Genomic DNA, 12,743 nt, shown 5'->3' with positions numbered 1-12,743 from the left:
CTTTACTGGCCTCCCATGTCGCTCAGCGCTGCTACTGTCTTGTTAATCACCTTTTTTCAAAAAGGTACAATAGGTAGACGTCGTTATAGACGTCAAACAAATAGGTGGATGTAACTGCTGTGAATGGATGGTCACTCTTAAAAATGGGAGAGGCACCTAAAGGCTAGATGTGCTTGTGTGTGTGTGTGTGTGTGTGTGTGTGTGTGTGTGAGAGTATGTGTGGGTGGGTGTGCGTGTGTGTGTGGAGTACAGCCAGTTTGTCAGGTCCATCTGTGGTCAATGTGCTCCAGCTGTGGCTGCTGTGTCTGCTGATGAACTGTGCTAGGAATCATGTGTTTATATCCAGCTGAGAAGAGCCAAGATTCTTTCTTTTTTAATTTCATTTTATAGTTGTTTAATGGAAGAGGTTTAAATAAAAACTCATGTTTAGGGAAATTATCTGTGGTGTTGTTGTTTCAATCGTAACAGTAAAGCTGCATTAGGAAAGTCTGTAAAGGTGGATTAGATAAAAGTATAAAAAACAAATAACATAATAATGTGTCTGATGAGGACGTCTGAGTGAAATGACATGACTGGCCAAGCTAACCGCACTTTTACTGTTGTGTGAATGACACATGAATTTCACTTAAGTCAGTCAAGACTTCACATGGCCGCTGCCTTTTTCCTGTTTAAGGCTTTCCACTCATCCCTGCATCCATCCATGCTGTTGCAAGGAAAAAGTATTTCGATGACAAGTGAGTAATGTTCCAGAAACTTCTGCAAATAAATAGGAGATGTTTACATATGTGCTCGGCTGTGAGTGAGCGCGTGCTTTTGAACATGTGTGTGTGTATCTTGGGCGGCAGACAGCACTGACAGATCTGTTTTTTCTCCTGTAGCTGTTGGATGAGTGTGGAAACCCATTTGCTCTACGCAGTTCATGGTCCCATAGTGGCAGCACTTCTTGTAAGCCTGCTAGTCACCTGCCTCAGCAAAATATAAAACACGCTCGCAGCTTTAGAAATTTGGTTTTAATTCTTAAACAGTATTTTTCTCTTCATAACCTTCTGCAGGTCAACCTCTTCTTTCTACTAAATATCATCCGAGTATTAGTGACCAAGTTGAGAGACACCCACCAGGCAGAGTCCAACATGTACATGAAGGCGGTGAGAGCCACCCTGATCCTGGTGCCCCTGCTGGGAATACAATTTGTGATTTTTCCCTGGAGGCCAGAGAACCGGCTGGCTGGGGAGGTCTACGAATACATCATGCACATACTCATGCACTACCAGGTACGTGCTGAGCTGACAAACACAAAATGAAACCTGAATTCCATTTAGCCGCCTGGTATGGAGCTCAATTCAATGAATATATCAGAAAAGTGCTAACTTTCTGCTACCTCTTTGTGGGTTTCAATCATTTTGTATTTCTGGCCACCAGAATGAATAATAAAGGGAAACACAATTCCCAGTAAATGTTTGCGTAAATGTGCTTTAAAACAAAGGTGACCATAGTAAGCCTGAAGAAGTATATGCAGAGAAAAAGCAGAACTTCTGAGCTCAGCCCAGATTGGTCTCAACCCTTGGAACGTGTCAGACTTGAGATTTAGCTATTTGGCATGCTTGAAGGTTTCCACCCATAAAAGTTGTTTTGCTGTTGTGATCGATTGATGTGACTCTGAATTACCTTTAACAGAACCAGTTCACCACTCCATAAATTTTTCTTCAACTACCATCTTGGGATTTTCTCTAAACAAATCTTTTTGGTTCATTCTCAAACCAGAAAGAAACATGGCTGCACCGAAATGTCTCCGGTTCCTTCCTGGACTTTTGGTTAATACGTGTTTATTTTTAATTTTGTACACGTTTGCTTTTTTTTCAAGGGTTTACTGGTGGCAACAATATTCTGCTTCTTCAATGGCGAGGTAAGCACCGTTCATGTACACATATTATCAGAGTGGCTTTCCTGCAGTTAAAATGAGCACTGACATTTTGGGAAATCTGCCTACCAGCATCTCGAAAGCTCACTAATTAAGTTATGTTTTGTTTGTTTAATTAGTGACCTTCAGAGGTTCTTGTAGGTGAATTGTGTCACCTTTAGAGAGGCTAGACTAGCCTGCTTCCTGTTGTCTACGGTCTTTTTTGGTCTCCTGGCTCCAGCTTCATGTTTAATGGATTTAAGAGTGGTATCCCCGGATGTCAGTTGTTTCCTTTAGGAAACTGGAAAATATCCAGTAGAGTGTGCAACAAAATAACATCATAGTTTTTATAGAGCCATTGAACTTTTTTGTAAAGGTCAATCTGTGATAGGGAAGTAAAACTTTCATTTTTTCATTGCCTATGCCATTAAATATCAGACATAAACATCTATCTGTCAGACGTTTCCATATTTTCTTTTCTGGCTCAGATCTCTGAGATCTTACATCTGTACGTCATAGCACGTTGAGAAGTGTCCCATGAATGTCAGACACAGGCTCAAGTCAACAAGCTCTTTTCTGGCAGATGTTTGAGAGAAAAAAAAATCACGGAGATGCTATATCTGTCACCAGTCCAGTTTTAACAGGTTATAAAGCATCACGCTGCATGTTGCCTCAGTTCAGCGCTGTAGTGCTAAAACAACTGAAGGGTTGTGTCAGGTGAAGAGCAGGACATAGATTATGAATAACTGTGTAGTTTCCAAACCCAGCTGCAAATGGGCTCTCCTTTCAGGAGCTCGTGTCAGTCTTTTCAAGGCTGTGTGCAGCTGTCTGACCTCAAGCATCCACAACTGGGTCGAAGCTCTTTTTTCTATGCAAACTGGAGTGTCATTAAAACGTTTGTGTTCATCAGGTCAAACAGTTTCAAGCTCGAGGTCCCCGCGACAATTGCTGATGGGCTGAACGGGAGCTTTTTAGTGGGTCATTAGACTCCGTGACACTGTGAGAAGCAGGAAAACACAAGACAACTATTTCTGTCCTGGTTAAAACTAATATGGGTTTTTTTATGCATTTATTTCTTTATTTCTGGAGTGAACAGTGAAACTGTGAAAATGAAACTCTGAATTAATTCATTCTTTGAGGAGAAAACAGACCAGAGATGCATAAACAGAGAGTGGAGGAGATTTAAATATGCAAAACGATGTGGCTGGCATGGAAAAGCTATTGTGGGGTTGTGCTTGTTTCATTCAGCTTAGAAAATGGGTCAGGTATCAGCTCATGCATAAACCGTCAGAATCTAACAGAAATACCCAAAGCCATCCAAACTATGTGCTGAATATGAGCAATGGGCTCATATGGGTATGCTAAATGAGCTTGTTTTTGTTTTTTTATTGGGGGGTGTGGGGGGCGACACAGGGTCAAGAAAGGGTGTCTCTGCTCCGTCTGCATAATGACCAATTGAGCTCCCTAAATCAGGACACAGGATTGTGGAGCTGGGCTCAATTCAGTTTTTTTAATTTGAAGGCCACACTGCACAGGTCTGCCTTGTTTCCTCAATGCTCCCATTGTGGCTCATTCTTGCTGTATTTGTGACATCAAGCAAGACGTTCTGCATGGAGGCGACGCTTTTGTCTCATCATAACAATTAGTGTCATGATTACATCATTAGATCATTGTGTGTTAATATGCTCACAGCAATTACAGCAGCATTACAGCGTTGCAGAATAAAAGGATTAACAGTACACAGCGGGACGTTTGCAGCTCTAGTTTCTGTTTTTGGGAACTTGGTCCACACGCCGGTTCTTTTGCAGCTAGTTAGTCAGCATGTACATAGTGCTGAATGATTAGCTGATCAACAGAAATGAGTCAGGACCATTTTGTTGATTGCCAATTAATGATTGATCAAAAAAGAAGTGAAACAGCTTCTGTTTCCAGCATGAATGACGTGCTGCTGTTCTTCCTTTCACATCACTTTGAATTTCATATATTTGGGGTCAGGAGAGTTACAATAACTCCAACTGGAAAAGATTCTGAAAGTGTTGTGGGGCAGATTTTACGGAGAAACTTCACCATAATTGCTAGCTTGCTGTGATGCATCTTCTCTAAATGCATTTGTCTGTGTGCCTCTGTGTTTTGTCTGAGGATAGGGTGAGAGACTCCAGGAGAAGATTTCTAAGGCAGGCGGGTGGTAGAAAGTATTTTTCATTTGATCTTTGACAACACAAACTTTTCACGCTTGATGTAGAAAGGAAATGCTGAAAAAGGAAGATATCTCAATATTTCACTTCATGGGTGGTATGTTTATGGCAAATCCCCAGACTTTTCATTTAATATCTCAGTTGTCGATCACATCACGGACTAACTTTCGGGCTAACTTTCGGGCTAACTTTCGGGCTAACTTTCGGGCTAACTTTCGGGCTAACTTGCATGATTCTCACGTAATAGCTTTCTTTAGAGTACCAAATGGATTTGGTTTCCAGGCACAGAATAACTATTACGGACATTGCTCTCTTAGACACCAAACTGCTCTTGAACATTTTTTGCATATGTAATAAGTGAAGCACCGGAGGAGTTATAAAGTATCCTCATCAGTTAAATTGAGCAGAACAGCGAAGACAAAGAGTCAGCAGCAACTCTTTGACTTCGTTAATGATTAATTAAAGTGCTATTTCACCCAACCATAAACAAAAGAGCTGTAAAGAAAAGTGACATTAATGTACCTTTGAACCGTAAACATGGTGCCATTCTGGCAACATTTTACAATGTACCCACAAGGAACGGCTGTGCATGATTTTATTCAAATTTCAGGCCAAAGGTCAAATATTAATACTTTATTATATTTCGTCAAATGGCTGCAAGTGTTAAATGAACCAAGGGGAAGATCCTCAAACATCCCAGGGGGTGACACAGACGACTGAATCTTTAGCCTGCAGCTGAACAGAAGTTATATTGTGGATGAACCATTCGGCATCATTTCAAGCAAAGTGAAGAAGATGTTTAAATTTTCCGCCTCTCATGTTGCAGCAGTTATTCTCAACATCTTCTGTTGCGTTAGTACAGTCGCAAGATCCCATCTCAGTGCCACTGCACATTGATTTGCATGTGAATTTGGACATCTGATAGAATCATTTCTAGGTCAAAACAGAACAGCAAAACTGTTCAAGCAGCATCAACAGCAGAGAACATACTGCAGACATTTATGTGGTCCGATGGAAAATTCACGTAGAAGACACTGTTGAAACAGCTTAAGTCATTTTTCAGGAATGGTCAACAAAATACAAACCTCCAAAAGCTCGAACATTCTCATCGCAGTTGTTTCCTGTGTTTGGTGTCTAGGTGCAGGCAGCTTTGAAGAGACAGTGGACGCAGTATAAGACCCAGTGGGGTCAGAGACGGAAGGACCACTGCTCCATGCGCTCCACCTCCTACACAGCCACCTCCATCTCAGAGGTTCCCACTTTCATGTACCATCATGACTGTAACAGCGAACACTTGAACGGGCGCCACGCCGAGGACTCTGAACGGGTCGCACTGAAATCCGGGGAGACATATGCCTAAGTCACCACGCTGAGGGAGAGAAGTGCACTAGTGGCAGCAGTTGAAGAGGAGCATCAGAGATGTAGAATGGAAAACAGATCCTGACATATCTCAAATTTGAGAGGCTAATGCCGGTCTGCTCAGGCGAGGACATAATACTGTATGGGTCTGGAAATAAAAAGCTCATTTGGGTACATTCCGCTGCAAAGCGACAAGACTGACACTTAATTTTAACTTTACATTGGTGTTACAGCTGCTTTTTCCAAAACTTGGAGCATGAGACAAGAGCTGCTTTTGACACGTGTCATTTGCTAAAGCTGCTTAACTGGGCGAGCGTGCTCACTGTGACTGAAGCCTGAAACGGGAATAATGGTGAGTGAGAGGTCAATTCACCGCAGCGTGTGAGGTGACAACAGTCCTGGATGCCACAGTGGTGATAACGTCAGCCATGATTGACAGGATGGAGACGTGAATGACGGCTATGATGATGCTTACGAAGGTGAATCCTTCCTAACGTCACCTATACCAAAGGGTACCGTACGGTGGCCACAGCTGTGACGGGGTGTGCTGTGTCCAGATGAGCACAGATGTGGCCCCCTGAAGCAAAGGACACACAGACACGTGTGCACATCAGCCAACACTACAGTCCTGCTCGTATGTGCCATAATAGAGTGGACAGTTTTCAAAGGATCCTCTGGAATCGTGTACAAAATCTATGTTCACCATGTTTTATTGAGGAAAATGTTTTATTTTTATTAATTAATATTTTTATTCTTTCCATTCTTTCCTCAGTTTGTTCTAACTGTTTGTCACGTGATGCTGCAACTCCAACTGCTTTGTTGTTTTTCAGTAGCCGAGTTTTGTGCTGATGTTCTGCCGATCACAGGGCTGAGAAGCAAAGAGAAGCTAAATGCAAACAAACAAAAACAACAACTACATTAACAATATACAGAAATAAAAACTTTATTCGAAGCTGAACAGCAGCAAGCAGCGAGTCAATTACACATTCAGTTGAGCCAATGATTCAGACAGAGAGCAGTTTCTCTGCTGCACTGTCTAATTTTAGTGTCAATCAGCCTTTTTCATGATCTTGATGCCATTAATCAATCTTTTCTTTGGTGAAAATGTGATGTTCTGTTTACTCCTTGCGTATTTATTTGTGTAGCTTGCAGGCTTTTGTTTGAATGAGCAGCCATGGTGGAAGAAAAGCTTCCTAAGGATATGATATGGTATGATATGATTTGAAGCGGATATCATCCACACTGAATGAAAATTCACTTCCCAACTTGCTCACAATGTTTCTAATAAGAAAAAAGTGTCATTGGCACATTGATGTAACTCGTAAGGTGGTGCTGAATACTCATAAGATTTGGGAAAATGAAACTTAAGAAATGTGCATTCAAGTATAAATACAAACACAAGCCCCAAGTGAATTATAATGTCACGCATTCATCTGTGACGGTCACTTGGAACCTCAACAGGCTTCGAAACTAAATAGCCAATAAATGGAATTTAGCCAGGGAAAACTATTCATTACCCCAGACGGTTCAGCTGATAGCTAATAAAGCCGGTATGTAAAACACAAGGCAGCATGAAGGATGGCATTGGTATTGTTTCCTATTGACTCATCCCACACTTTCTGATGCTCCTGTTCTGTTTGTGACACTCAGCACCAGACCTATTGCTTCCTAGTGAAGCCCTGCATCATTAAGCTATGACAGCTGGACGCTTTGGTTTTTTAAGAAATGTCAGTCAAACAGAAGTGAATATTGCGATGTTGCCCTGTTATTTGGAGCTGCGCTGCTTTGGAAAAATTTGCTGAATCTAATTTTTTTTCTTTTTCCCTTTTTTTTTTTTTTTTACAGGCTCTTTAAAATAATTTCTGCCCGTTTGGCTGCTTCTGTGTGATTATCTGTTGAATGTGAGGTCAGGTTTTCTGTGATCATTTTTTTGTCAACTGGAAATACTGTCTGACAGGTTTTGTATTTGAGATGTTGCGGAGTAATTGCAGTTAAAATGTACCCCTGCAGTGGACCTGAGATGAAATTGCACATTTAACAGTATAAAAGGGGCTGTGCAATTCACATTCACATGTACTGGTCTGTGACAACAATTATATATAATAAGATATAACTTATTGTTAGAATCAAAGGTATATAATGAGCATATGTTTTTGAAAGGTAGAAACAGGATTATGCACAGAAGACGCATTCAAATTTAAAGTAGCATTTAATTTGGAAAGAAATCTGACCGCTCACCATGTGAGCCAGCGGCAAGGTCATCACACGCTTCGCTTTACGACTCCCTTCACTCCCTCTTGATTAATTGCAATGCTTCATTTCAGTGGCTTTGCTGTTATGGTCAGGAAGAAATGGAGAATGACAATCAATATGAGCGAATGGCACCATCTTCCTATGATGGCAGAGGAGATTTTATCGCTCACTAGTGCTATTTACTGCTGGTATGCTAGTCTATGTTTCCTTCTTCTCCATCTGTAAAAGCTGTGGTTTTATAGATGGAGATGCTACAGTATGTATTTTGTATGTCAGTGCCGTGTAAATTAAATGCAGACTCTGTGTATATTATAGATTTTTGCACTGTGAAATATTCTGATAGCTATTTTTGTCAAGTTTTTGTCATGTACTTTGGCTTTTAACTGTCTCTTTCTTCGTCTCAGCCCAGACCGGCATCTCAAAGCCGATAAAAAACTCTTTCTAAAAGACAGACTGATTGTCGTTTTGTTCTTTGTTTTGTTTTATTCTTTTTTTTTTTTTTTACATATTCAGCAAATGGACACACATTTGATGCTGGACGGTGTTGGTTTTCATTTCCTAAGCAAATACAAATCAAAGAAGCAAGCTGCATGCAGCATATATGTGTTGAAGGTTGAACATGGATCATTTCAGCACTTATGTGAGTAATAAAACGTGATTTTCTTCTTTAGATTGTTTAATGATAAAATAAAATCACCTTGAGGCTTTTTTTCAACCAAACCAGCAAAAATGTAGTTTTGAACTATTTCTGCACTTTCCTCTGATGATTCAGCTGCATTTTTGCCAAAACTGTTCTTGTTAGTGTTTCAGGGTTCAGAGGTTTTGTTTAATGAGTGTGAAGGGAAAACAAAGGAAGTCTTATTCCATCGAGTGTCTTGCTTTGTCGTCCCTCAGGCTTGGCGGTGCCATGCAGCCCGCTTTTTATTTGCAACCTTCAACTCAGATCCATATAAGCACCCCACGTGTGCAACAGGACAGAATCGACTGACACTATTCATCTCTAACGTCTGCTTAGACCCTCAGGTTTGGCATCAAGCCAGCAAGGCTGCATTCCTCCCATTTATATTATATATTATTATATATCATTTATTCGTTTCCTTCTGTATGATATGTAATTTCAGGCTCTGCTGAATAATAATGGTACAAACCAGAAAGGGAGGCACACTTTCCTGCATATTCACTGACCTTCTGAATCAATGAGATAACGGTATACGATGATGAAGTGGGACATGTATGCAGCTGTCTCCTGTTCTTCTAGTAAATATTGCCCTCTGCCAGCAGCATAATACGTCAGTCATCAAAAGGAATATTTCCATGACAATGTTCAATCTGACTGTTTTACATATGAAGGCAGATGTGGAGGAGTTCCATATTAATCTAAAAAATAAAGCTGATGAGCTCTGCCTGACTATCAGAGACCTTTCTGGTGTGAACTGACTTTAGTTTATATAAGGGAAAAATAAAAGTTAGAGGGAGCCATAAATTCTTTTGATCAGCCTCCATTCTGGGAGCACATTGGCCTGGAAAACTTCAGGAAACTGTCAGCAGCTGCCTATTTCAGGCATTTGAGAATTACCCTACAGCAAACTGCGCCGAGCCAACGGGGTTGTGATTGTTTGTGTTTCCTCACTCAGCAGCATTAAAGCAAGAGATTTAGACATTGCAGCTGTCCACAGTCTAAATCTTCACCTGACACCATCAGAGCTCCAGGTTTGGATTATGGCTGCTCAGATCGCTGATGATAGGGAGAGCCCTTTCCCTTTCCTTTCAACTTTCCACTGCTGGGTACATTCATGCGCACTCCTTCCAACACAAGTGGACTGACTGAACCGCTTGGGCTGCATACATGAGCCCAGTTCACAGTCACAATCCCTGAGCAAACATGCCAGTAACACCAAGAGACCAAAGACTGCCACAACAGGGCTACAGATTATTGTGTTTATATACAGAAGCCAGCACGTCTCAGTAGAAGGGAACTACAATAAATAAATGGTGCAGCTCCTGTAAAAAATATTCATGTCCTTAGCGGTTTCAACTTTTTATTTTTATTAATTTTTTTTTTTTTTTTAGATCATGGTCAATATAATTTGGCTTTTTTTTTTTTTTTTTAAGAAAACTGATTGCTAAATACCACCGTTATAATTAGGCATAACAGCAATGCAGTTGCTGTGGTTGAAATTCTCTTTCAAGGCATGCTGGAAATGCTGGGATTACTTTTAAGTGTTTCTTATGCCGTGGACAAAAAAGCTGCAGATTTAAACTTTGCTTCATGAGTGATCTCTGTGATGTGTCTGGATCAGGTGACTTCATACTTGCCAGCGCTCTCTTAATGACCAACTTCTGCTCTCTTCACCGACTTTTATTATTTAACTGTCCAAGCCTGCAGATTGGGAGGCAGCAACCTGAGATTACTGTCATTTCTGGCCTTTGAGCTGGACAGCTGGTGGTACACCCTCACCTAGAGGTGATTTATGGAGCACAGGGCCTGTGAGGTTCATGTCGGGTCTGGGACAATTCATTCCACGGCCTGATGCAGAGAGCGAGCAGCTGTGGTGAGCCAAAGCACCACAATAAAACCCACCAAGAAGACTGGCATGGACGAGATTGAATTAAATGGCAGCATATATTCTGTTAGCCAAATATCACAGTCAGGCTTTCCAAGAGTCTGCAAGAACTGAACAGATATAAATCAAGCCTTCTGCATACCACTTAAATGTATGACACATTGCACATCATAGGACAATTGTGTCAGAGCAGCCATCAGAAATGTGCCATGCTGTTGCTTGTTGTGTGGACTTGTCAGTAACCTCATTGTGTACCTGTGCATCAATTAGGAACTGGCACCAAACTTTCCTACATTTCCTCCTACGTAAAGTTTAGGCTCCATCAGCACCATGGACAGAGCCCCATGACGAAGCTGTTGTATTTGAAATATCCTGTTTACAGACGACAACATACCGGAACAGCCTGCTAACATGGTTCAGTTGGCACACATGCTTCTCCCGTTGACAGCAAGCCAGCTGTCCCAGTGTGCGCATGGCTACCACAAAATTATTTCCCAAGTAGTACAAAGCAAACACTTTCGAGAGGCTGAAATGAAACAAAGTGAAAGTTCAAACTCAAATTATGCTTTATGCTGAATAAACATCACTTTTTGATATTTGCAACTGTCAGTGTAGACAGCATCATCTGATGAGTCTAATGAGGCAGTGAAGGACTGTTTTGCCTCAACCTGCTGTGATGTTTTCAGTGAGTCTCACAATGAGGACATTAACAATCACACAATGCATCACAGACGGCAAAAACTTCTGTATAGAGAACACTGTAACCAAGGAGACAGTCGAGGAGCAGAATGAGCTGTCGGGGTCAAACTATGCTACGCTGTTGGTCAAACAATGTGCAATATTAGACATCATGTTAACGTACACTGTGAACATTGTTTCCTGGTGTAATTATTTTTCTGTGATGTTATTAAACTTAATCTTGTTTTAAACCTTAATTAGTGTTGCCAAACAACATTCAACATTAAAACAAGGACAGAAGTTTTACTGTAGAAAGCATCTTTCAATGACCAAAGATCCTGTATTTCAAATGTACATGTGAACCAACACAGCAGCTAATGTTGTGTCTATCTAACCTTATAAACCACAGTAAACCAGAGTGTCTGAGCACTGACACCAGTGTGGCTTCATTTTAGATTCATTTATTTTCTATTTTTTTGGCTGTGTTTGAGTTGTTGCTTATGAACTGCAACTCTGATGTGTACATTTGTACATTTCTAAGATTGTGTATTTTCCTACAGTTTGTTAGCCGACTGTATCTGACCACACAATCAAAAGAATAATGAATAATTAATAGAGCAATTCATTGAGCTACAAAACAAACACGTTACAGTAATACTGCCCGGGAGGATTATTTCCATATTGTGTCAATGACAGTCAGTCTGATGACTTTGACAGACTGGAGCAGATAATTAGGCCATACATAAATGGTGCTGCATCTTACACTACAGTTGTAGCTGAAAAATGAAAACTATGAATATTCAACGCTCAATGAACAGTTACACTTTCTCACCATTTGAAGGATAGTTGAAAAGGAAATGCTGTGAGATAAAATATAGAATTTACATTGAACATAGCCTTGGATCAGATTATACGCACAGTTTTTAGTTGTTTCTGCAATTGCAGTAGGTTTTGTATAATCCCATACACTCCTTCTGCTGTCACGAATGCAGCAGCACTGAATGGTACTTGTGGCACATGGACATGCTTACTCCTGTGAGCGTCATGTTTCAGGTATAATGTCAGTTTGTGAAGATAAGCACATATCTTCCCCTGATTGTCCAAAATTCCTCAGAGTAATATTTCTGGATGTTTGCATTTATTTCGCTCACTGTGAGGGAAACCAGGTGAAACAAGTCTGATGTCGACCTGCGTCCCCTCACCTGGCTTTTAACAGACCTGTGTTTAATGAGCAGAGAATTAGAGAGAATTATGGCAAGTTCAGTACCGTGCTAATTAAAAAGCCACACTAAGAAGCAGATGTAAGTGTATTAATATCCCATTAATCGTACAAAGGAATTAACAAAAGCCATTCAGGCACACCACCAGAAGTGGTAATGGGCTGAGTCTGGCACTTGTCTTGTGCTTCAACTTGGCTGTGGGCTGTTGGACTTGGGCCACTTCAGCCTGCAGTCTCAGACCAGACAGATCTGGGAATTGTTCTTAGCTGTACTATCAGATGTCATCTTTGATGGTTACTTCAAGCTAAAATAAAAATGGAAGAGTCTTGTACTGCGAAGAGCTACATAAAATTGGGTTTGCCCTGAAAGTGAAAGTTGTTTTATTTAGTTAGAAAGTCCTTCTCAGGCTGGTACTGCATTTTATGTTCCCTCAGACCACCAAGAAATGGAAAATCAAAGGCATGGCTACAAATTAGGATCAAAATGTTTTGAACTTGTACGGTGATGCTCAAAGAAAAACAAGTTTATTTATAAAACAGGCGTTGAAGTCCAGTGAAGTAAATATTCATATGGAGTT

At 40.8% G+C, this 12,743-nt stretch overlaps 1 protein-coding gene across 2 annotated transcripts in view; it reads left to right on the top strand.

Moving 5' to 3' along the window:
- The window catches only part of calcr (calcitonin receptor), a 44,015-nt gene extending 36,729 nt beyond the window's left edge, over positions 1–7,286 (top strand). Inside the window, exons 16-20 of one of the 2 annotated variants that reach the window (XM_029514090.1) lie at positions 674–734; positions 879–945; positions 1,053–1,271; positions 1,862–1,903; positions 5,231–7,286. In XM_029514090.1, the coding sequence (XP_029369950.1) occupies positions 674–734; positions 879–945; positions 1,053–1,271; positions 1,862–1,903; positions 5,231–5,452 (611 nt within the window). In that variant the 3' untranslated portion in view covers positions 5,453–7,286. Of the gene's footprint in view, positions 1–673; positions 735–878; positions 946–1,052; positions 1,272–1,861; positions 1,904–4,041; positions 4,214–5,230 lie in introns of those variants that run through there. The other variant, XM_029514092.1, reaches the window with a different exon arrangement.
- The last annotated feature ends 5,457 nt before the right edge of the window (positions 7,287–12,743 follow it).

Source organism: Echeneis naucrates, chromosome 11 (genome assembly GCF_900963305.1).
Source record: "Echeneis naucrates chromosome 11, fEcheNa1.1, whole genome shotgun sequence".
Lineage (NCBI taxonomy): Eukaryota > Metazoa > Chordata > Actinopteri > Carangiformes > Echeneidae > Echeneis > Echeneis naucrates.
Note: the sequence above shows the minus strand (reverse complement) of the source record. Positions and strands in the feature narration are given on the sequence as shown.